The sequence below is a fragment of the Culex quinquefasciatus genome, chromosome 3 (assembly GCF_015732765.1).
Source record: "Culex quinquefasciatus strain JHB chromosome 3, VPISU_Cqui_1.0_pri_paternal, whole genome shotgun sequence".
Lineage (NCBI taxonomy): Eukaryota > Metazoa > Arthropoda > Insecta > Diptera > Culicidae > Culex > Culex quinquefasciatus.
Window position 1 is genome coordinate 58,203 of NC_051863.1, and position 26,446 is coordinate 84,648.

At 34.6% G+C, this 26,446-nt stretch overlaps 1 protein-coding gene across 14 annotated transcripts; it reads left to right on the top strand.

Moving 5' to 3' along the window:
• The first annotated feature begins 2,476 nt into the window (after positions 1-2,476).
• LOC6052552 (voltage-dependent T-type calcium channel subunit alpha-1G) lies at positions 2,477-25,773 on the top strand. Of its 14 annotated transcripts, none has more exons than XM_038261689.1 (27): positions 2,477-2,520; positions 3,509-3,971; positions 4,059-4,170; positions 4,226-4,457; positions 4,561-4,732; positions 9,843-9,884; positions 11,685-11,806; positions 12,191-12,345; positions 12,404-12,496; positions 12,630-12,871; positions 14,444-14,792; positions 14,851-15,027; positions 15,114-15,832; positions 15,891-16,094; positions 18,016-18,181; positions 19,815-19,970; positions 20,038-20,220; positions 20,280-20,414; positions 20,467-20,902; positions 21,516-22,065; positions 22,129-22,321; positions 22,380-22,529; positions 22,586-22,747; positions 22,815-23,033; positions 23,093-23,285; positions 23,386-23,849; positions 23,911-25,260. In XM_038261689.1, exons 2-27 carry the CDS (start codon positions 3,562-3,564, stop codon positions 25,258-25,260), a joined length of 7,386 nt encoding a protein of 2,461 aa, XP_038117617.1. In that variant the 5' UTR covers positions 2,477-2,520; positions 3,509-3,561. The 14 variants fall into 14 exon arrangements, with proteins under 14 accessions (XP_038117617.1, XP_038117629.1, XP_038117624.1 ...); XM_038261701.1 differs by lacking the exon at positions 18,016-18,181 and adding an exon at positions 16,362-16,485 and having other exon boundaries at positions 2,501-2,594; positions 23,911-25,773; XM_038261696.1 differs by having other exon boundaries at positions 2,501-2,594; positions 23,911-25,773.
• Positions 25,774-26,446: the final 673 nt, after the last annotated feature.

The following is a 26,446-nucleotide window of genomic DNA, read 5'->3' on the forward strand; positions in this document are numbered from 1 at the left end:
CCCAGGAGGAGATTCCGAGACGGCAGCGAATTAATTTTTGACAGTGCGTCGTTTACAAAACCGTCCTTTTCAGGACGAACAACATTTTCACGAATCCCAAACCATCTTCTGCGGGGAGTTGTACCGTCGATCTTCGCATCAAAGTACAACCATGTTTCTCCAAACAACAGATTCTTCACCGATGGCTCCAAGCTCGACGGCTGTACGGGCTTCGGTGTTTATCATGAATCTTATCAGCTGTTCTTTAAGCTGAAGGACCCGAGTTCGGTTTATGTCGCAGAGTTAGCCGCGGTTTACTGCGCACTGCGAATCATCGAGACCATGCCACCTGACCACTACTTCATCTTCACCGATAGCTTTAGCTCTGTTGAGGCTATCCGGTCTCTGAAGCCGACCAGGGAGTCTGCGTTTTTCCTCACGGAAATACGCAAGACTTTAAACAACCTGGCGGCTCAGTCCTTCAGCATCACGGTGGTGTGGGTCCGCGCTCATTGCTCGATTCCGGGTAATGAAAAAGCGGACTTGCGCGCCAAGAAGGGTGCTGAGAGTGGAGACATTTTTGAAAGGCCAATTAGCCTACAAGAATGCTACGGTTTTCCGAGGCAGCGCGCGCTTCTGGATTGGCAAACACAATGGGACGGCGACACCAAGGGACGTTGGATGTATTCCATACGACCTGAGGTGCAAAGAAAAGCCTTGTTCAAGTGAATGGACTTGACGCGTGGATTCATCGGAATGATTTCCCGCCTTATGTCGAACCATTACTCGTCCAAGGCTCATCTTTACCGTATCAACATGAGTGATACGAACTTGTGCGAATGTGGGCAGGGTTATCAGGACATCGACCATCTCGTATGGGCGTGTGCAGATCACCATGTTCACAGAATTTAGTTGAAAGATACCCTCAGGGCCCGAGGAAGACCAACAGAAATCCCGATGCGAGACGCCTTATCTCAACTAGACCTTGATGTTCTCTATCCGATATATCAGTTCCTTTCAGATTCCAAAATATCTATTCAGTTTTCTGCCAGTTAGTTTTCCTTCAGTTAGTATAACTCGCCTTCACACAAAGCCGTCGTTTCTGGTTTGCACCGGAAGCAAAGCAAGATCACCCCAGCAGCTGGACACCGAGTTGCGGCTGAGGGCAAAAGCAAAGGCCAGCAGAGTCAACACAATCCTCCCTCCTTTCCCACGCCTTGTCTTTTAACATCAATCCCTTCTCTACTAACCCCGAGTAGGCCGCGGGTAATTGGCTCCCCTCCCACTAACATTTACACACAAGATCCTCTGTAATTACTCTTAGCATTAAGAACAATGTAATTACAAAAGCCGACTCGGTCCTAACCAGGTCCCAGTACCAAAAAGGACCTAATAAAAATAATTTTATGAAAAAAAAAAAATAAGTCAAACCACGCCAATAAAACTAAATACGCGGTACTACTACTCTGGTACTACTCTGGTCGTGAGTGTTCGATTGCCGGCACTCTGTTGAATGTTCGGCTATGGGTAGTATGCTTATTAATTTTGCGACATTTCATACCCTCAATGTCGTGACGGATAAACAAGGGCGTCTGTGTAATGTGTCTCTACACCTGTTACAAATTTGCGTTGCTTTGGGGGATGGGAAATTGCTTTTGATATAAGCACTGGTATTTGTAACAACAAAATTCTTACAAAAAACAGACTACTGAACATAAGATGACGAACTATTTGATCAAGCAAACACCTGTGAACTGGATCAAGATGCCGGCGGGTATGAGAATTATTCATTCATTCATTTTATTTTTGGCGAATTTTGTACATCGGAATTTCATAAAAGTATAATTTTTAATTTTTTTTTGAGAAAAAAATTTTTTTTGCCTCCTGATTTTTCGACCCACTTTTAAAGGGGGTGACATAAACTTTGAAACATTGTAAAGTGTTTAAGATCCCAGACACAATAATTATTTCTTTAGCATGAAATCATAAACATTTAACCACATTTACATAGAATTTAATTATTTTCTGCGTTTTCTTCCCTCAAAGGCCAAAAATATTGACCAAATAAGGCCTGAATAAGGCATTGAACGGGAAAGAAATTCATCAATCTGCTCCTTTCGTTGTCCCGTCACGCAAATAAATGACTGGCTAAAACTCAAATTTCAACCTTTTTTTTTCAATATGTGATAATACGAAGAAGAGCAAAAGCATTCAGCAGCTCAACTGGGCGGGCTGCCTGACCTTTCTAAGGTACTGAGCGGGTAAAACATTAATATATGGTAACAGTGATGAGGCAAAAACTTTCCAAACCGTTTTCTCAAATACTTGGCATCCCTAAAAATAGAGTATTCTTTAAAATGTTTCCATGGATGATGTGCAAGTATTTTTTGGAATACCCTGCTCGTTGCTCAGCTGTTGCATTTCCTCGTGGAAAAACATATTTGTTTACATGATGCTGCGCATGCCCTAAATATGCCTCGGAACAAATCGTTTTCACTCGGGTTTGCATTTTCCAGTTTGAGCTCAGCATTGGAATACCCAGTGAGTCCACGATTCAATTTCACACAAAATGTTAAAATTCAAGTTAATCTGATAATCAAACCACATTAAGAAAGGTTCAAAGATATGAGAGCAGCTGAGTGTTTTGATGAGTTGTGAATAAATGTTGATTTCCAACAGATCAACGCAAATTTATGATTGGAAAAAATCTTGTGACGCCCTTTAGAGAGCCATCTTGATTTTGCTCCAAAGCATTGAAAAGATTTACATCTGCTATTGATAATCCAGCTTTCAAGTGTTTTATTTTGGAATATAAAGTGAAACAGGTTGTGCGTATGACAAGTATTGTTAAAAATCACAAAATGAATGTAGAAAACCTAGGTACTGATGTGTTTTCCTGAAGTGAAATCTAGCTAGGAAACACAAAAGAAAGCAAAAAATCAAGTATGAAAACCAATTTCAAGCTTTTTCATTTGATATTTCTCCAGTGCGGTATTGATTATAATTTAAAAAAAAAGCATTATAATTATTCAATGTCCAATGATTATTGAAAATGTCAAATTTATGGCTATTACAAATGATATTTCAAGTTATTGTCTGTCGGCCATGGTTGAAGTCGTGGTGAGTGGTGGGGTAGGGGTTTCTTGGGGAGGTTGAAAAACTAATTCCAAGGATAGTCTTCAATGATTTTAAACAAAATATTTTATACATGATAACAGTTATCTTCACAAAATTAGCTAAATTTAATTGCATTCATGAAATTCTTGAGTTTTTTTAATAGGTCCTATAAACATATTAAACACAATAGATTATCGGTCCTTTTCACAAAAAAAATAGAATTTTGCAACAAATTTAGGTGCGAATTATTTTTTGCCCCCTTATTTTTCGGGAAATGTTTTAAACGAGGGGAAGCCAAAAACTTCAATTAAAATTTGCATTAGCCTAACTGTTTGCTGAATTTGTTTGCTCTTTGGTAATTTTTTTGCAAAATAAAATAACGATACAAAAAAATATCTAATTTTATTTACAGTGAAAACGCTTACATTAAAGCACGGTGTTAAATGCAAAGTGAAGTGAACCAAAATGCCATACTCAGAATCTCAGTCAGATGTAGATAACGAACAAAAGTGCAGCTCAAATAAGATCAAGCGAAACATTCAACAAAATATGGCCGATAAAAGTAATGCTACGACGAAACAGATACAGCTGTCGCATATTAAAAGAAGACCTAGTGCCAATAGTGCTTTCAACGATAACAGCAGCCAGTTTAGTGATGCATGTAGTTTTCGAAAGAGTAAAAATAACAGAACAAATGGTTCTGTATCACCATCCACGATTGAGTCTTCTGGAAGTTCCTGCAGTGATGGCGACTCTTCGTCCTCGTCGTATGGAGATACAAATCTACCATTTCCAGGATTTGTACAATTTTCTCTCAAGTATCTCAGTCAAGAAACGAAACCTAGAATTTGGTGTTTGCGGCTTATAACAAATCCATATCCTTTTCAAACAAGTTTTTGTTAGTTTTATTGCTTACATTCAACGTTCAATGTCAGATTTTCCTTAACAGATATTGTTAACACATGGTTTGAGCGTGTGTCAATGTTAGTTATTCTTTTGAATTGTGTTACACTCGGAATGTATCAACCATGCGTAGATGATGCTTGTGTCACCAACAGATGCAAAATTCTACAGGTTAATTAGTGCACCGTTCATTAAATCAATTAGTTATTTGAAACACGTTTTACAGATTTTTGACGATATCATTTTTGCCTTTTTTTCCCTGGAAATGACAATCAAAATTGTTGCAATGGGAGCATATGGAAAAGGAACGTATTTGGCAGATTCCTGGAATAGACTTGACTTTTTCATTGTTCTGGCAGGAGCTTTGGAGTATTGTTTGCAAGTAGAAAATTTAAATCTCACTGCTATAAGAACAATTCGTGTACTGCGTCCATTGAGAGCTATAAATCGAATCCCGAGTAAGTATATTCATTCGCTCTTAGAAAATGCCTGATAAAACATCAATTTTCAAATTGTCACAACACATGTAGACTCTCTGACTCTGATTTTTAATCATTTTAGGTATGAGAATTCTTGTGATGCTTTTATTGGACACATTGCCAATGTTGGGAAATGTGCTTTTGTTATGCTTTTTTGTATTTTTTATTTTTGGAATTGTCGGTGTCCAACTATGGGAAGGTATACTCCGTCAACGTTGTGTGATCAAACTACCAGACAATGTTTCTGCACCAAGGTTAGTCAAACAAATAGTGTAATTAGTGGGTAAATGTTTTCTGGATGTCATTATTAATTAGTTTAGTTATTTAAATTTTGCTTAAACAACCTAGAGTTTGACAAAAAAGTTTATATTTCAATAAAGGATTCACAATCTAAACTTAACAATCCTCCAAAATTTGTTACCAATGTTGCTGTATTATACAATCTTTCTTCTAACCAGGAAGTTGATAGAAATAGTCAATATTGTTGTTTAATATTGTAAGGTATACATAAATATTGGTTTAAACAAAAAACAATTCCTTACTACATAAGATTGCTTGAACATCAGGGAGCAGGAATTGGTTTTAAATTATATAAGTTTCTTTTAATTTTATGTCAGGTTTGAACAATACCCAAATTTCTATCAATTTTCTCAATGTTTGAATAATTTTGTACATAGTGATTATTTTCCATATTTTCTTTGTAGCTCATTTTTACAACGTAATCTTTACTATAGAATTGTGACCCAGAAGCAAAGGAAATCTGAGTAACGATTTATTTTTTAGCTTTTGGCAATAACAAAACGTTGCTTTTTTATGTTCTTATGTTAACATGTTGATATAAAAACGAGTTTGAATACTAGAAATTTAGACTAATTCAACAAAATTTTATAAAGCTGTGTTTGTTATAATATTGGAACTGATAAACTGGTAGTAGTAAAGACTAGAGCTATGTAATCGAAACCCGTGTGTCTTCTAAAAAAAAATCTAAAAACGACACTGACAACTCTGACTACGAATCTAGTTGTCGACACAAAAGGAAGTCGAGCATAAGTTGACGTTAACGCCGCCATGTCGGGATTGAGTGGATTCGACTTCCGACTTCCATAGCCCCAGCCAGTTCGAGAGCCTTAGGTGTTGAAGTCTTAACAATAATGTTTGCTACAAAATATTTTGGTCATTAATATCAGCTCCATGCATGCGGTTGGCAAACAACTTTTGCATTCACTGTTTGTTAACTTTTCACTAACAATGAAAATTCATGGTTAAATTTAAACTGATTGTATTTAGGCCGTTGCAAATATTTTTCAAAGTTTATGTCGCCCCTCCCCCCTCCCCCTTTCAAAATCGGTTCGAAAAATCAGGGGACAAAAAGAGATTTTTTTCAAAAAACTTCAAAACTTCAAAAAAAAAATAGAAGTCTAACCAACTGAAAACAATTAGAAATGCATTTTCCTGCATTCAAAATCATATTTAGCATGACTGGGATTGATAAAAAATATTTAATTTTTTTTGTAAAAATCCAATGCAAAAAGTTTTTTTTCGGCGAAAAAAAACCTCTTGAATACTTGCATATTTTTAATACTAATTATTGCAAAACAACTGGGCAGGTTTAAAATGCATTTTAAATCACTATTTTCATCCAAATGTTGAGACCAGGGCTTGTAATTTCAATTTTTATATTTTTTTTTATTTTTTTGCCCCCTCCTCGAACCCAACCAGAGTCGAGGGACATAAACTTCAAAAAATATTTGCAACGGCCTTACATGCATTTGCATGTTTTTTTGTTTAACAAAGGATAAGGCAACAAACATCTTTGGGATTTGGGTTTGATGACAAGTTAGATTTTCTGAAACATTCAAAACGTAAAACACCCTAATATCCAACCCTGCAAAAACGTGCCCCTTCTCATTTTCAACAACTCTTTTAAAGACACCAGCTCCAAAACTGCTCAATTTAATTTTCCGATCTGGACCACTGTGTATTGTTTCCCTCATACAAGTCATCATACAAATTTGGGGGCTGTCCAAATAATGTCATTTTTAAAAAAGGTGGAACGATGTTTTTGATCGCATAAATTACAGATTTGATCAAATTAAGTTCTGCAAAGTTCTAGAATCATCTGATGATGAAATCACTGAAAAGAAGAATCATCTTGATTGGTTGAGTTACAGTCATCCCACATATTCGGAACACCCACAAATTCGGAACACTTTTGTGATAATTTGTCAATAGCATGCCAAATGCAGCTTTTCTCTCGACCCTACTATTTTTAGGACCTTTATTTGGACATTTTCTTGCTATTTCACTAGAAAAATTAGTACTTTTTGTACAAAAAACTTCATTTGAAGACTATTTTATCCAGAGCAGCAAAACACTGCCTCCAAATTGCCTGTTCCATGATTGTGGAATGTTATTGTGCCTCCCACAATTGTGGAACACCTGAATTTAACTGTTATTTTCACAAAAAAAAGTTATCAGACCATGGATAAAACATCACTAAGCTTGAGTTATACTGGTTGCAGTGTGTGAAGTCATTATTTTGTTACAAATATGTACTCCTGGAGAGATCCAAAGTTTGTTTACATCCGTAAGAAAAAAGTGTTCCGAATTTGTGGATTTCAAGGGTCAAAGTTTTTCTTTAAAAACTTGACATAAAAGTTAAAACTTGCAGTTGTTCGATACAGCATTCGAAAGATCGCATGAAAAGCTTTCAAATGAAGGTAAAAGCGAATCATTAAGTTCAATTATCGATTTGCTATGATTTTTGGAACATTGGCCGATCTGTAAACTGTTCCGAATATGAGGGATGACTGTATGCCCGAGAACCAGCGAGTTGAAGTTACCGTTCCAACTTTTTAGGAGGCTTGGGCGTTGGAATGTCAAAGAAAATATAAAAAAAAACACAATTAAAAAAACATTTTTTTATAATTTCCATTTTTTTTGTTGTTGAATATCTTTGATGGTTTTCCATCCTCACAAAGAAAAAAGGTGTAAACAATTATTTGTTTTTTATCCAACAAAAATGGTTTTTTTTTCATAAAATTTCAAATAACGAAACAGAGAAAGAGAGAAGCTTTTTTTCTGGCGGCGACTCGGCCGTCATTTTGTTCTCTTATCCTGTATGCGCTCTTTCTGGGGGTGGCGGTCGGCGCCCGTTCATGTGTCAGCTTTGCTCACAGTTTGAGCGTGGAAAGTCGTTTTAACAGAATAATGGCTGCTTTAAGGATTTAGCAGTGCGCGAACCACAGATCGAAGAAAACATTAAACTTTTGGTAAATTGGGTTTTTTTCATAAATTCAATGATATTTTACAAAAAAAGCACAACTGTGATAATATATAAATCATTTTGTAATACTTTTTGCTTCAACATTTTCAAAGCTACACTGAAATAAAAAAAAGTACCAAATTACTAAATTCTAGGAATTTCGCCACCTTTTCTGATTAGGTAATCGAAAAAACCCAATTACAAAATAAGGAAAGGAGCCAAAATTCCTAGAATTTAGGAATTTGGTACTTTTTTTTATTTCAGTGTAGGCTTGAAATATAGTATCTTAATCAAAGTCTAGGGACATTTTTTTTTTTAAGTGGAGCTTGAAATTTATTATTCTTATTTACAATTTATTTCGAAAAATATCTGAAAAGTTTCATTTTTGAATATTTAAAAGCGAACAAAAAGTTAGTAAGACATTTTTTTGAATCTTGAAGAAAAAAGTGAAGCTCTTTTCGTGAGACGGTTGGCAGTGTCCAATTCCGATTGCAGAAAATCAAAAAATGAAAACTTATTGAAGATGGTTTCGGTGAGATCTTTCCATAATTGTTTGCTAGATAACTTATATTATACAGTTCAGACTACATTATCCGAAGGCATCGGAAAAATTTCACTTCGGATTTGCTTCGGATAGTCGAATCACAAAAAAAAATTAGTTAGGCTGGTACAAATTTTATTGAAAGGTTTTGTCACTTTTTTCGAAATCAACAAGCAAATTTAACTTAAGTGGGGTCGCAGATCTCGAATTTGATGTTAAAAGTTAGAAAATAAAATACACGAAAATATATTTTTTGTTCATGATTCGATTATTCGAAGTCTCATACAAACCTGCAGATAAACTTTGGATAATCGAAACTTCAGAAAAGGAGGCTTCGGATAATCGCGTCTGGACTGTTTGATCAAATTTTATCGAAAATTTGTTAAATGTTGAATTTAGAAAAAAGTCCTTAAGTTTTATGTTTTTTTATTTGTGGTTCAACAATTTAAAATTTCATAAGTTCATAAGCTGCCAAAATTTAAAAGTATTGTTTTTGCGGTGAACATTGTAATTTCTTGAAAGTTCAAAATATTTTTAAACGAGCCCAAACAAGCTAAATGTGATCATCAATGCAGAAAAAAGACATTTTAGATTGTTTTGTGTTGATTAGACTTCTATTTCCATTGAAATTTTTCAGTCTGTGAAAAAAAATTGCCACTGATTTTTCGAACCAATTTTGAAGGTGGGCGACATAAACTTTGAAAAATATTTGCAACGGCCTATCTCTGGATTAATAAGAATGAGAATAAAAAATTAGACAAAATTAAAGCAGTATACTTTTTAAATTAGATGTTGAAAAAGCCTGTTGAAGTTACACATTGACATCGACAGATAAATAGTTCAAATGCTATTGTTGATAGTCATACAATATGTATATCTGGCAATTCGGTCACTTTTTTGTATTGATCCTGATGCTTAAAAGGATAGTTCCAACCATCTGTAGATGGATTATACAAGTCATACCTTAACAAATCAATACAAAACAAAACACTCACTAAACATAACTATGTACAGAAAGCCATATTAAAAAATACTTGTTGAACCTTTTCTAAATTTAACACTTATTGTTAATTTAAGTTCAAACTTATGTTAATCATTTGTTTTTAATATAACAGTTTCAAGACTATTCAGCGTGGATAAAATCTTCTTCCAAATTTGTTTTGTGAGCAAAACCTATTTTGATATTTTTTTATGTTTACTGAAATGACTGCTGGAACTTTAAAGTCATAGTTATTTTTCTTTTGGAACATTATGAATTTTGTTCCAGCGGTCACTTCGTTGTGTCTCTAAATCAATATTTTATTAGTGCAATGATATGTTATGTTTCATAACACAGTGCAACATTATTTTGCGTTTCAAGACAGTGCATGTGAAAGCATGAGGTTTATGGTCCCCAGAGACACTCCTTTCTGATCATATAAAATTTCATGCCTCACAAGAATTGTCAAGAGGTACAACAATGTTTGCACGGTGTTTTTTTTTTTTAGAGAAGGCATCAGAGCGCAGTTTTTCTTACTCGGTTTTGCAAGACATTCCAATTGTTATAATCTTTTTTCAGGGCTATTCCAGATGAATACCGAGTTCGCGTTCGCGTTAATTCGTAAGACTTCAGCATTACAATTAAATGGTGGCAGTATCGTGTTAGATTCTCTTTCTTGGTGTCTCTGTCGACTACTTTTCTTTTCATTATTTTCAGAAAATAATACTTCTACAGTAGATCTTCTCATACAAACCGATTTAGCAAACAGAGCACATTAGATTAGAAAAGTTGGATGTTTATTCGATGTAAAGCGTTATATGTTTCGTTTGAAGCGTTTTAAGATATTTCTTGAATTGAAACAAAGATGAAAAGCTTTGCGAAATTTGAAAACATTTCTATAAGGTACAACAAGAATGGCTACCTCACGCCAACACTTTCTTTCATGAATACTGACACACTCCCAAAATGATAAAATAACATATTTAAGGTGTATTCACATTATACCGCATCCGCAGCCGCAGCCGCATCCGCACAAAATTTGACAGTACGGACGCACAGTGCGGACGCGATTTCTCCAATGCATTTCATATGCAGTCATTCACACTGTTCCGCATCCGTATACGGATCCGTATTGCGGATACGGATGCGGAACAGTGTGAATGGCTGCATATGAAATGCATTGGAGAAATCGCGTCCGCACTGTGCGTCCGTACTGTCAAATTTTGTGCGGATGCGGCTACGGCTGCGGATGCGGTATAATGTGAATACACCTTTAAACTGCATTAATCATTCAAGTATTTATTAGATCAACAGATATTGCACTAAAAAGTCACACGAATTTTAGGGAATGTAAAGAAATCAACACATGGTTATTTTAATCGTTTGGAAATGAAATTCGATAAAAATGATTTTCAAAATTGTTAAGAGTGTGTTAGTTCAAAAATATCAAGTCAAAAACAGACTCCGCGATAGTTTATGACTTGACAATAATGTTTACAGTTGGGTTGAACATTGTTGATGTTGGTCACATTCACTTACTGATTTTTTTTATTTAAATAATTTAACAATCGTTCGCTAGAAATAAATAAATGAAGTAACCCTTGTAAGAGTGATTTCTTCTCACCACAGCTAGGTCCCGTCTCAGTCGACCCCAATTAGCATGTTTCGAGACGAGATTCGTCTGATCACGTCCTCCATCAGACGAGAAAGTAAAAGTCGATCTTGACTTGATTTAGAGATCTCCAAGATAATGTTGTACATTAAAAGCCATGTGTGTTGATTTGGTTGATGGTTAGTTTCTACAGATTTATTTTTCAAGATACCATTTTGTTAAAAGACACTTAGTTGAATGAAATTTGAGTAATTCCTGAAATGAAGAAATGTCTTGGATCTCTGCATGTAAAATTTACAAAAAAAAAATCATTATTGAAAAGGAGTTTGTCTCTTGAAATGCTGCTATTTCTAAAAATCAATTGCAAAAATTTCCATGGAAGCAGTAATTTTGATTATTTGAAATTTAGCATAAACCTGTTTTGCCGAGTCGTGCATCCTATTGGGATTTTGATACACTTCAAGAGTGTTTCAATTTATATATTTTTCTGTTATTTATGAATGAGTTTTATGTGCAGTGCAAGTCTGGCTTTATTTTTCAAAATGCTACGTACGTAGCATACGATTGAATTTTAAAATCATTATGGTAAGCATATTTTCTGTAATATTTTTTTCTCACGTAGGGATACAAATTATACCTCAAGTGTCTCTAAAAAATCATAATTCTTAACTTAAACCTTACTAAATGTATGATAGCTTCTAGGAAATTGCATGCCTATAGGAAATCTTGTATCTCTTTCTGTAATTACTGATGCAGAAAAATGTAAAAATTCCTAATACAATTGTTTGTTTACTTTTGTTGAATTTCAGCATATCATTTTACTATGAATTTTCAAAAGAACAAGATTACATTTGTTCAAAACCGGAAGACTCTGGGATGCATTTATGTAACAACTTGCCTCCTTATAGAATTGGTCCACTGCTATGTAATGGTGAGTATTATTAAAGATTCAAGAAAAAAATGTAAGTAAGAAAACAATGAACATAATTAAATTACAATGTTCTACCTGTTGTAAAAGTGTCCGTCTGCAAATCTTCGTCAAGATATTTTTTTCTTAAACCACTTCATGACAGTTGCCATAAAAGCACGTGAGCTGAGCCGCGAGCAAGAAGAGAGCAAAATACGAAGTTTACTATCTCTCCTCTCCATATTCGCTCTCTCCACTTTCGCGTCTCGGCTTCCGTGCTTTTATGGCACCTTTGATGGAGCTTTCACGCACCACCCAGAATTTTTGGGGTATTTTTGGGTGCGTTGCATTGGAACTCTATGAATTTAAAATGATCACCTGTGACATGAAGTGTTATGAATATTTCAGATTCTGCGATTCCTTTCTCCGAAAATTTACCCACGCGTAAATCGTGTGTTAATTGGAATCAGTACTACACTAATTGTACCCAGCTGGGCAACAACCCATTTCAAGGCACTATATCATTTGATAACATTGGACTAGCGTGGGTTGCAATATTTTTGGTATGGCAACGTCATAGAAATGGGAATGGGAACAAAATCAAACATATAATTTTTTCAGGTAATATCACTTGAAGGTTGGACAGATATAATGTACTATGTACAAGACGCCCATTCGTTTTGGGATTGGATTTATTTCGTTCTTCTCATTGTGGTGAGTAAAACAATTGGCAAATCGGTTGAAGTGATTGGGTATTTCTTCTAGAGCAACTGATTAATATTATGAAACTATGACTGCATCAGGTTAAGTAAATCAAATTCATGATTATTATGGCTTTTTATTCCAGATCGGCTCATTCTTCATGATCAATTTGTGTTTAGTTGTTATAGCAACCCAGTTTTCAGAAACCAAAAAACGTGAGATGGAAAGAATGCGACAAGAGCGGGCCAGATTTACCTCCACTTCGACTCTTGCATCCAGCACGAATAATTCTGAGCCCACAACGTGTTACGCTGAAATAGTGAAATACATCGCTCATCTTTACCGGCGGTTCAAACGACGCATTATTAAGAAGTTACGATTGTATAAGTATGGATGTTACGTTGTTTTATATAGTATGCACTAATTCTGTAGCTTCAAAAAAAAAAAAAACAAAAAAGATACACATTCGGAGCAGAACAATTCATTAGGGCACACCAATAATGCAGCAAAAGCGCACTCACAATGCACTGCTTGTTGACGTTGTCGTGTGTCGTTATGAATGATTTTGTTCTCTTTGGTGTACCTCAAGTCGGGGTGACATTGATAGGTTGAAGATCGTTAAATTTATTATTTTTTCCCGTTTTTGCGCGCGGCATTTTCGAAACCCGCAAAAAATCGTATCTCGGAATCCTGCTAATGAAACTTCACTATTCTGATATATGTTACGTATAATCGTACGAGGATTCCGAATATTTTCAGACATAGGCTCTTTGGTACCGGGACCTTCAAAACCGCATTCAAAGTTTTCATAGGACCTCTTCAAATATAAGGCCAAACTATTTTCTCTAAATGCCCGCAGCTAAATTCGTTTGAAAAAAAGGGATTTTTGCGAAAATCTATGATCATTTTTCGGACCACCCTGACGGCCAAACAAAAAAACACAAGTCTAATTATTTCGGCCAAGGAACCCCCAGTCCAACTTTGGGCACGATCGGACAACTTTGGTCAAGAAATGGTTGACAAGTAACATTTGAAAAAATAAGCAGATATCCTATCAATGTGACCTCGGTTTACATATTATATACTTACTTGTATTTTTGAAAGTAATTAAAAATCGTGGTTCTTGCATGCTAAAAACATTACTTTCTTACCCTATAGTTTCATACTAAAATATCATTCAGACTACAAAAAAGGAAAGAAACCCTTCCTATAAATTACTGCATGCTCAAGAGCTACAACACCTACGCCAATCAATACTAAGAAATGTGGAAAAAATACGCTTCGAGACAAGTGGATGCATCCTTCTTTTTAATTAATAAATGGAGCCGAGCAGCATGGTACAGAAATTTGTATGAATAATTGGTGTAGTCAGAGAGAATGATAAAACTGTACGAACATGCGAACTCGTCTCAGAATCATGAAACCACCAAACCAAAATCACAGAACGTAGAATGAAAATCACTAGCGTGCCCAGATCTTCAAGGAAAGTGGGGCAAAAATTTTAGCGTCAATATCAATCAATAACAATATTATTATACAGCAAAATGACAACCTGTCCTAAGAACTGGCTGCTCGGCTCCTGACAATTTTTTAGATTTCCAAAAGAAATGTGTTCAGCAGACTTTAAAGTTTATGCTTCCGCATGGCTTGTTAAGTCTTTCAGCAATCTAGCCTCTCAAGCTTCAATAATATAATACTAATAATAATACTTGTAATATTTACAAAATAAAAACTTGAGCAAAAATGCTGGTTAAGGTTTGGAATTACTTGTCATAATTCATACGCAGGCGTAAAGCAGAATAATTAAACATAAGTCATATGGCTGTGTTGTAAAGCAAAGACTAAACTTGCTTGATATTTCGTGTATTTTAACATAAATAAATATTTTTTCTCCTCAGAAAAGCACCCAAGTTGGCTAAACGGTGACTATAATGCCTAACATTTTGTCATTTTCCCTAGATATCAATTCCAGAACAGAAAAGAAGGCTTACTTCCTCAAACTCCGGAGACCCTTACGCTATCACCAAATAGAATAAAGGCACATCACCCGAAATGTCCTCGACAACTGTCTTCTCCGAGTAAACAAGTTCTAAAAACCCTGAATGATAGTGTAACAAACTTGAAATCAAGAATTCCATTAAATGTGTCCAGCACCATAGGAAGCGACAAACAACTATCATCACCAGACGTTTCGGAACTTGTGTCGGTGGAAAACATGAAAAATAACGCCCTAAATAATTGTTCCAGTTATTCGCAAGTAGAAGATAAACAAAAAGTAGTATTGCTAAAAGTTCCGAATCATGAAAATGTGAGCATCATTAGTTTATGGCGGATAACGATGAAACGACTAATCTTTTTTTTTCTAGAATCAAGCTGCTTCTAATTCATTGAATCCACCTACAACAGGAAGAAGAAAATCATCTGTTATGTTCAATGAATGTGGTGTGCTGCAGACACCTCCAACTATTCCCGAACCTGCATCCGACAAAAATGTTTACTGCTTGGAAAAAATGACCCAAACAAGTGATGGCGGCATATGGCAGGTGATGGGTTATTTGTAGAAACGTTGAAGTACTCAGCACTCTCAAACTCTAATGACCATTTTGTTGTCTTTTTTTTTAAATAACAGGTTAGTTTGCCACAGTCGATTCACGCAATGACATCCGCGTTAAATGATTGTTCGGATATTTGTTTGACTGACGCAATGACATGCCAAGAGCTGTTGGCATTTTCTGTTGCATTCTCTGCAGCATTGCCAACTGGTCATACCACTTTGGAATCATTCTACTCGACACTTACAAGAAATCGAACAGAGGAAATAAACAACAAAAACAAAGATATCAAGCAAACACCACAGTCCGCTCAGAAATATAAGTCCGATGTGATGAACAAATCGATAGCCAGTGATGCTAAGGGAATGACTCAGACTATCGCTTCGAACATAAATAACATAAACAATGAAGAGTTCTCATGTTGCTACGAGCTATATCAAAACGCAGCATCAATGAACGACAGACACAAAGATCACTCAAAACCATACTTATGTTTGACAAGATCGTATAGATTGATCAAGAGAAGTCTGCATTATGTTCGAGTCATAATTAAAAAAATCGTCGATCACAAATACTTTCAGCAAGGAATACTACTCGCTATTTTAATTAATACCTTATCAATGGGAATCGAATATCACGATCAACCTGAAGAGTTAACAGCGATTGTCGAAACAAGTAATATTGTTTTTTCAGTCATTTTCGCCTTCGAAATGGTGCTGAAGATAGTGGCAGAAGGTCCATTTGGGTATGTTGCAAATGGATTCAATGTATTTGATGGAGTGATCGTAATTTTAAGGTATGTTTTACATTATATTTTCAATGGTTGTCACTAACTCGTCCAATCTACATTTTAGCGTTGTTGAACTTGGTCAAGCCTATTTAGGAGAAGGTCAGGGCAATTCTGGTTTAAGTGTGCTACGAACTTTCAGATTGTTGAGAATACTCAAACTAGTACGATTCATGCCCAACCTAAGAAGACAGTTATTTGTCATGCTGAGGACCATGGATAATGTGGCTATATTTTTTTCCTTGTTGATACTCTTCATATTCATATTCAGGTGAGTACTTTTATATTAAATATGCGTGATCATTATATCTTAAATCAAATGCTTATGAAATAAAAAAAACAATTAAATTAAATTAAGCTAAAAAAGAGTTTAAACAAAAGCGTGGCATAAGTATTTTATATGAGCATCATGTTAAAAATGGTTTCAAAGCTACTCGCGTGAACTCTTCGGGTTTGATAGCTTTAAACCTTGTCGAGGTATAATTTGTTTGTATATAACTATTTTAACAATTTACATTTTTTACAAATGTCTCTTAAGTATCCTTGGCATGAATCTATTTGGCTGTAAGTTCTGCGAAAAAAATGAGGCAGCGGGAGGTGAAGTGGAGTGTGATAGAAAAAATTTTGACAGTCTGTTATGGGCATTGGTGACAGTTTTTCAGGTACAACAAATTACTACAACGCTAACCCTATTTTGTTCTGCTTCCTTTGTATATGCTCATGCATTGAATAACAGTTTAAACGCACACCATTACGACTCCAGTGATATGTTGAAATTTATCGCCTTTGTTCGAAGTATGCTCACCTTCTTTCTGTTTATGCATTTGTTAATTTGTCCCACCAAGTTGTAGTTTTATTCATCAGTTAACCATTTTACCTTAATTGTTATGCATTGCGAAAAGAATTTAAAAAGTGTGTGACATTTGGAAGCACATTACTAAAAACGTGTTCGTAATGATTCTTGATTTTAAATAAGAATGCTTGTTTTGATTATTGTTCCATTTACTTTTATTTCAAGTTGATTGTTATACATAATTTCAAACGCTTTTTTTACTGTCCATTTTCTTAATGTTCATCTGACTAAAATGAATGGGAGCGCATTCGTTTCAATGAAAATTGCAAAATTGGCTTTCCAAAATTATTTAAATCTGTATAATTTAATGCTCACTAATCTGATAACAATACGGAATGAATTGTTTTAATTTTAAAGGAAGTTTTTCATATAAGTGTATCTGATTTTAAGGTAAGTTATCCATACTGTTAACTTTTTTTTCAAAAATGACATTTTATACATATTTTAGCTTGTAAAATAAAAACAAAATTAAAGCATTTTTTCATTAAAGAGTCATTTTTTCATGACAATGCAGTTACAATTTACTTATTTGATGCGATTTCACAAACACTGTACACTTTCAGTTTTTCATCAACACCAACCATTTGTAAATTTTCTTAATTTTTGTAGCACTCGAGGGCACAATAGCGCTTCAGTGATTGTTATCTCATTCAGAAAAACCTCCATGAGGCCCAACCAAAATATACTAATATATCTTTTTTATTAGGCAATCAAATTTTGTTCAAATTTTGTTCAAATATTGAGGTGTGATACTTCATGTTCAGATATGAAGAATCTAAAAACGTTAAAAAATCACTTTTGTGCTACATATCCATGCATTAATGGAATATGGCTTTGAATAGAGAGAATCCATAACTAATAATTGGATTATACGAAAATAGTTATTCGTATTGAGTTTAAATTTAAATTCTCAAAACATTTGTTTAGTTCCTAAATTACTACAAATATATCGAACTGAAATGTGGAATGTGGAACTTCATAATAATTCAAAACGGATTACCATTGTATATAGAATCCCGTTAAATATTGTTATACTTTTTATGCGTAGAATTCCGACATACATGTAAATATTCAAGCAATCACAAATTTATTGCGTTATCAATCATGTATTTTACGAACAACATTTAAAAACATTTAACAATGACATGAGACTGCCAAAAACACGATACTCAAAAAATAATAATCAAAAATTGGACATATTTGAAACCATTATACACGATGTAAACAGTAAACATTGACAATTAAACATTATAATCTAACTACATAAAAATACAACAATAAATTAAACATATAGCTAACACACATTACAGAAAACATAACATTCCATAATAATTTATAGCATACTTGGCATGTATTTGTTCGGAGGTAAGTTTTGTAAATTTGTCGATGAATCTGGACAAGAAAGGGAATGTACTTGTCCTGAAATTGTCTCCAAGCATCCCCTGTGTGAATGTGACCGAAAGCATTTCAACAACTTTCTGTGGGCCACTGTAACCGTGTTCCAAGTAAGTAGATCTAAGTCAATCAGTTATAATGTTTCATCTTTTAGTTTTTTTATGCTATCCAATGTGTGAAGCATGCTCTGAATATTGGCAAGTTATGTGTTGTAGTTTTATTTTATTTGGGATCAAAACAAAAGTAACTAAATCTGACTTTATATTTTTTTTCAAATAACACCAAATTTTATTTATTTATTTTGTCATCACATTGCCTTACTTAATGGTTGTGAAATAAGAAAATACATGAATTACGAATGAATTATCGCAACAAAGCGTTTCTTTTGTCTTGAGTTAAAAACTGCACGAAACTAATCAGAAAGAATAACATTTTAATTTGATGCAAATGCAGATTGCTCACCATTCATTTTTATATTTAACGAGTTCGTTGCATGTTGATTGTGTTAAGAAATAAAATATTATTTATCGTTATAGTTTGTTTTCTTTTTTCTCTGTACATTATATTTAGAAACACATTGTTCCATTCTTGATAAACACTTAAAGGTTTTAAGCTACCAGAGTTTTAATAAAAAAAAGACTAAATATTACGATATTTCTGGGGATTTTATACCACTTCCACATGAATAGTCTTGCACGTTGTTATTGTATGTGGAGCCAGTACGATCTTGAAATGTTGATATTTGTATACAAAAAGCTAAATTAATACTTATCGGCTAAATTAATACATACACAAATAAGTGCAAAAAATAGTATTTTTCTTATCAAGTTAAAATTTGGCCAGAAAGAATTGAAATACCAACGAATCTATGATTTTTTTCCATTTTATAAACCGATATAGCTTAATGTGACATATTTGATTTCAAACATAAAATCAAATGTTACACTATGTATACCAATAGACGGTTGGCAATAGTGTAATATCATTTTTCAGTGATTTTTTTTTCTGTTTGCACCCTTATTTTTGAAAATAATAAGGCTGTTGCAAAAGTTTTTGATATATTTTTTTATCAGTTGAATCAAAATATGAGTGAAATCAGCTAAAATCAATTTAAAATGCATTCCCCTGCATTTCGAATCATTTTTAGCGTTTTTTTTTACATTTTTGAAATCTAAGTGTATAGAGCATTTTCCAACAGTTTCTCGACTTCGTAAAGAGTTGAGGGACAAAAACGGTGAAAAAATGCATCAGCCTAACTTGAATTACATTTGCATTGGCTATGTCTGTGTAACTATTATTTTTGTCCACCAAAGCGGTAAAACATGTTTTAATTCTTAATTACATTAGCATATTTTCCATGTTTTCATTTTTATCTGAATGTTGTACTTTTTATTTTATGCTATGAAGATCTTCATTCATTTTAGCAAATTTAATTCTTTTCCCCTAACTCAATGCTCGTTTACAACCATATCTATTCTAAGTGCATGTTTCAAGTTACAAATTTTGAAATAATCTATGAGCCAGCCTAACTTCTTCAGAAGAACTCTTCAAATGAAACTTTGAATGATATTGATTGTACAATATTGTTTTATCAAATGATATGCATGAGTGTTTCATATAGACGTCTAACTGTGTGTGATTGCTCTGTACAAAACTGTAACAAGCTTTTTACAAACATAAATGTAATTTTCTCTAGCAAGATTCAAACAACTGTTAATTGTAATGCTGTGTTCTATTATGCAGATCCTCACACAAGAAGATTGGAATGTGGTTTTATTTAATGGTATGGAAAAAACAAGTCATTGGGCTGCGTTATATTTCGTAACACTGATGACATTTGGAAATTACGTTCTATTCAATCTCTTGGTTGCTATACTTGTCGAAGGATTTAGTTCAGAGGTAGATTTCAGAAAAAAAAATATTTGGGAAAAAACTCTCAAACGAAACAAAAACTTTCTATTTCCAGCGTCACGAACGTCGAGAGCGCGAGCAACGAGAATTGGTTAAGGCAAAACTAAATGCTGAAGCGGCAGCACAGGAGCAGGGAAGTGAAATTTTTGATGATCCGAAAAGTTTTTCAGAGTCTACAACCAGCGATAGTTACAATGAGACCAAAGGAAAATGGTTCAGTGCAGAAGAGCTAAGAAAGGTAGTTTTGAATGGTGTTAAAGAAACAAAATACATGCCAATAAAACATGGTTGTTTTAGATAAGAGATATTAAGTGCAATATACAAAAACAACGCTTGCTACAACCCGGTTACGACGATATAAACTTATCAATACCTAAGCTGAATGCTGACAAAGATGCCATCAAATCGATTGATTTATATTCGGTGAAAAAGGTTTAATTTAAACTAAAACTATCAACAGCCTTAACAATTTGATTCATTTCAGAATAAGTGTGATATTCTGAAATTGTCCAATCTCCAATTTATCGAGCCTCCAATCATCACGACTACTGCCGCTACACCTCTGGATTCACCTACTACCACGCATGGCTCTAGTAGAGGCTTTAAAGACTGGGACAACCTTGATTTTGAGCAATTGGAAAAACACAACTCTGCTCTACTCAAGCCACCACCAGTACTTGGCTCGTTGAAGGCTCTGGATGATCGGTCGTATTTTGAGGGAACGCCGATTCTGAACGAAATTAGAAGAAACTCGGAAAAATCGAGCAGTAACGCCTGCGAGGCAAGACTATCGGGTAGTCGTCTTCATTTGAGCAATCAGACCGATTCAAATCAAAAAAGAAAGTCCAGTTTGAAAAATCGCAAGATTACAAAGGAAGAAGAAATTTTGAACAACGGGAAGCAAGTGCCGTGTGTCAGAGGTAATTTAAATTGATCTATCTAAGTCTCAGTTATCAGAAGTTTAGGCAAAAAAATAATTTTTCCAAAAAACTTCAAAATTTCCATGAAATGCATTTGCCTGCATTGATAGTCAAATTTGGAATTGTTTAAAAATGTTTTGAATTTATATAAAATTCCAATGTACAGCAACGCAAAAAAAATATTTTTCGCAAAAAAATAAATTTTCGTCAATACTTAGATATTTTGGAAACTAATGATGGCAAAACAACTGGACAGGTGTATAATGCATTTTAAAACACTTTTTTCATTAAAATGTTGAAACCATGACTCGTAATTTCAATTTTTATACTTTTTTTATTTTTTTGCCCACCCCTCGACTTTGGTCAGAGTCGAGGGACATAAACTTCAAAAAATATTTGCAACGGCCTTAGTGGAAAATAAAAATGATAAAAATCAAAATTTATAAAAGAAGATTTTCCCATACAAAATTGATATTCAATGTGCAAATTTTAGTGTTGTGAGGCCCAAAACATAACTTGGTTCTGGATTGATCTGATAATTTAAAAAAAAATCCATATGACGAAGAGCCAGTTTAGTAACAATAGTGATGCTTCCCAATGTTATTCTTTCTAGGACAAACCTTGCGGGAATTGCGAAAAAATGATTCCTTATATCAAAAAAGCTACGTAATCCAAAACGATACACAACGTGACAAAAATCAATCATCTAGAAGAAGTTCGATAAGAAGGTCATCCTCCGTGAAAATCGACAGTGGCCCAGGCAGTATTGCTAGCAACATAAGTGCAGCATCGTACTCGAAATATAAGTACAACGACAAAAACAAATACTACATTGATCGAAAAAGTTCGCTGCGATTGTGCGACATAAAATCCCCAAACAATGCAAGACGAATGTCTGCCATTGAGCAATCGTTTCAAAAACAATCGCGCATAAGCACTCGAAATTTGGAAATCAGCAAAATTCACGAAGAGCTCACAAAAAACAAAATAAATAATACTACTTCAACAGCATCGACTTTAGCTCCAGCGTCCGACAGCTTGAACGTAAAGTGCAAAAAGAAGTCCAAAGGCCGTTTGAAGCAATTCTTTCGATACATCACTCCAAATAATTTCGTTGAGGAACGCGATGCATATACATTGTACCTTTTCCCAAAAAATAACAGGTTAAACAATCATTCAGATATTATATACTCATGTAAAATTAAATAAAAATTTGACAATTTCAGGTTTCGCCAAGTATGCGTATGGTTCGTCGAGCAAAAATGGTTTGATAATGTTATTTTGCTGTTCATTGCATTGAATTGCATTACGTTGGCCATGGAAAGGCCGAATATTCCGCCAAATTGTAATGAACGCTACTTTCTAGCAACAGCAAATTATGTTTTTACTGTAGTTTTTGCAATTGAAATGTTCGTCAAGGTAATAGAACACGTGTTTTTTTTTAATATTGATAATACTGACACCATTTACTTTGCAGGTGGTTGCAACGGGCATGTTTTACGGGCCAGATGCGTACTTTACATCGGGTTGGAATATCATGGATGGAGCTTTAGTAACAATTTCCATAATCGATTTGTTAATGTCAGTCATAAGTGAATCCAGTCCTAGGATATTTGGAATTTTAAGGGTATATCTTATTTCGCCTCGGTAGATCAATCGGACTCACGTTTTCTGTTTTTGTAGGTTTTCAGACTTTTGAGATCTCTGAGGCCGTTGCGTGTCATCAACAGAGCTCCCGGATTAAAACTCGTTGTTCAAACTCTGCTGTCTTCATTGAGACCGATTGGAAACATTGTTTTGATTTGTTGTACCTTCTTCATCATATTTGGAATTTTGGGTGTTCAGGTAGTTTTAATTGTCTATGGACAAAATAAATGTTGAATTGGTATTTTAATGTATTCTTCTATTAAAGTTGTTCAAAGGAACATTTTATTACTGCGAAGGAGAAAATATCAAAGGCGTTAAAAATAAAACCGATTGCAAAAGTATAGAAGGAAATGTATGGATAAACAGAAAGTACAATTTTGATGATCTTGGCAAAGCGTTGATGTCCTTGTTCGTATTGTCATCTAGAGATGGATGGGTCAATATCATGTATACCGGACTAGATGCTGTTGGCGTCGACCAACAGGTAATTCGATCGTAGCTTTTGTTTTTGTAGACCATATGTTGAATTATGATGTCTTGCAGCCCATAGTCAACTTCAACGAGTGGCGCTTGTTGTACTTTATTGCATTCATATTGTTAGTAGGATTCTTCGTGTTGAACATGTTTGTTGGAGTAGTTGTTGAGAATTTCCATAGATGCAGAGAAGAGCAGGAAAAAGAGGAAAAAATTAGACGAGCGGCCAAACGTGCCCTTCAAATGGAGAAAAAAAGAAGGCGTAAGTATAACAAGTATAATTTGAGAACTAACAAATGCAAAATTAATACGAAACTGTGGTGATTTTTTACAAAATCTTCTTTACCATTGCACTTTTCCAGGAATGCACGAGCCACCGTACTACACGAACTATTCGCCGTTAAGATTATTTGTGCATAATGTTGTGACTTCGAAATATTTCGACCTGGCCATTGCAGCGGTGATAGGACTAAACGTGGTGACGATGGCCATGGAATACTATATGATGCCGCTAGCATTGGAATATGCTCTTAAAATTTTCAACTACTTTTTCACTGCGGTATTCATTCTGGAAGCCATAATGAAGCTTGTGGCTTTGGGATTAAAAATTTACATGAAAGACAAGTGGAATCAGTTGGATGTAGCAATTGTAATACTTTCAATTGTGGGAATTGTCTTGGAAGAATTGGAGACCAACATAATTCCCATCAATCCAACTATCATACGAGTCATGCGAGTTTTGAGAATAGCCAGAGTGCTAAAGCTTCTGAAAATGGCAAAAGGAATACGAGCGTTACTGGACACTGTGATGCAAGCATTACCTCAGGTGATGATCTTTTAGATGTCCGTACAAATGTTGCATGTTAATTCATAATTACGTTTTGCAGGTTGGAAATCTCGGACTTTTATTTTTCTTGCTATTCTTTATTTTTGCTGCGCTGGGCGTCGAGCTGTTTGGTCGCTTAGAATGCTCGGAAGAAGTTCCATGCCAAGGTTTGGGTGAACATGCTCATTTTGCAAATTTCGGTATGGCATTCCTTACATTGTTTCGAGTGGCCACAGGGGACAATTGGAACGGCATCATGAAGGACACACTGAGAGACGATTGCGATGACGCTGCTGATTGTGTGAAGAATTGCTGTGTTAGTACGATAATTGCTCCAATATTTTTTGTAATTTTTGTATTGATGGCACAATTTGTACTGGTCAATGTGGTAGTTGCCGTCTTGATGAAGCATTTGGAGGAAAGTCACAAGCAACAGGAAGATGAACAAGAAATAGAAACTGAGCTAGAACGAGAATTCGAGAGAGAGCAAGAATTTGAAGAAGAACAGGCACTTTGCATGCAGCTAAACGATGATCAAAAACAATTGCAAAAACGACCTTTGACTAAAGTTTCGTCATTACCATCAAACTTTACGTACAGTACACCTATAATGGATAAAAAATTGAACATTCAGCGTCGTCAAACCATACAATATTTTAATCATAATCTGGGAGTTTCCATTTGTAATTCGTACACCAACAGTAATTCATACGATGAAACAGCAGAAAACAATATTTCCAATGACGATGACGAATCGCCAAGCTCTACCAACAACACATCTAACGACAAAAATGCAAATAATAAAATCCACATCGATAAATCATTGTTTAACAAAAATCTTGAGAAAAGGGCGTCGGTCGATGGATGTAAAAAGCAAAACAAAAATATTGACCATTTTATCAATCAAGATAAGACAACTGCTAATAACTGGGTGGAAAGTTCAAATCAACAGCCGACCTCAGATTTTGAGAGCAGCTTTAAATTGTCCTGCCCTACAATAGTATCGGCTAACAAAAGCACATCAAAGAAATACCGTCAATTAAGCCTCGACTGTGAACTAAAGTCAAATTTTATTCAAGACATGGCTGCAAACAATGGTTCCCATAATGCAGATACCAATAGTTCCCAGAGTGTTATACCAACGAATAAGTCATTTTTGTCAGTACCAAAACTGCAACCAAAAAGTCGTTCAGGAAGCACGAAACAACTGTTCAAGCAAGTAGCTCTCGACGAAGACAATGAAACTAACGAAAATTCGTTACTATTACCAACCCTATCAAACTCAGCTGCCTTAGATCATTCTTTTAATCTGTTGAATGTGCAAAACGAAAACGTTGACATAAATGGAATCGTGAAAAAATCTGAATCTTGTGAAATTCTTCGAATTATTTCTGAGCGTAGAAAGGTGTAATTTAAATATCAAATTTGGCAAAAAATACTGTTAGGAAAAATAACATGTGATGTATTGTTCTATTGTAGCAGATCTCTAAATATTTCGTTACAATGCGTTATATTCTTAAATCAATTGTTTATCGCGTAATTTCTATGCTAACACAAGGCCTGAACTCAACAAGTTAATCTAGTAATATGATCTAATTGTGTGGTATAACTTGATTGAAAAAAGTGATAGGATTTCTAGAAAGCATAACTATACAATGGTAAATAAGCCACATCTCCAATAGCAGAGAGCAAAGGAATTTGTCTTAAAATATTAAGATTTGTAAGGAAGATGTCATATGAAACCTATAATTTATTTGTCAAATTAGGTTACATGTCAATCATCATTTCTCTCTAAAACACCAAAAAAAGCAAAATTATTCGATATTACAGTAAAATCAAACAAAACCCATTTTGATGTCCCGGAAAGATTAAAAAAATGTTCATTTTTTTTAAAGCAAGAGCAAAAAAAAAACGTTACTTAATCCACCTTTAGGTGGTTGGTGCCTTCCTCACATTCATAAAGTTAATACATTCAGTAAAAATAGCAACATTCCCTTAACATGTTTAACAAATCAACTTTATTACTAATTTCTTTTGATAGGGTTCGCAGACCATTAATTTTTCTGGCTCATCGGCAAAAAAAAACCTATCTAACGATAGTTCGCATGGAAGATTCAGACAATATTTTTATCACAATATCTGAAATCCGACCTCTAAAATGTTTTTAAAAAACACTTAAGTGCTAATAACTTTTGATAGGGTTGTCAGATCCTTGATGAATTAGGCTTATTTGAAAGGTCTTTCGATTGTCTAACTAACGACAGGTCGCATAATGGACCCGGTCATCATTTTTACTAAAATATCTGAGATCCGGCCTCCAAAAAATGTATAAATAACACTTAAGTGCCAATAACTTTTGATAGGGTTGTCAGATCCTTGATGTTTTAGGCTCATTTGAAAGGTCTTTTGATTATCTAACTAACAATGGGTCGCATGATGGACCCGGTCATCATTTTTACTGAAATATCTGAGATCCGGCCTCCAAAAAGTGTATAAATAACACTTAAGTGCCAATAACTTTTGATAGGGTTGTCAGATCCTTGATGTTTTAGACTCATTTGAAAGGTCTTTCGATTATCTAACTAACGACAGGTCGC

Coding starts and splice junctions, on each gene's coding strand:
- LOC6052552 (XM_038261689.1), top strand. CDS start 3,562: ATGCCATACTCAGAATCTCAGTCAGATGTAGATAACGAACAAAAGTGC. Junction 12,497..12,629: donor ATTTCGTTCTTCTCATTGTG/GTGAGTAAAACA, acceptor TTTTTATTCCAG/ATCGGCTCATTCTTCATGAT. Junction 22,322..22,379: donor CAATTGAAATGTTCGTCAAG/GTAATAGAACAC, acceptor TTTACTTTGCAG/GTGGTTGCAACGGGCATGTT.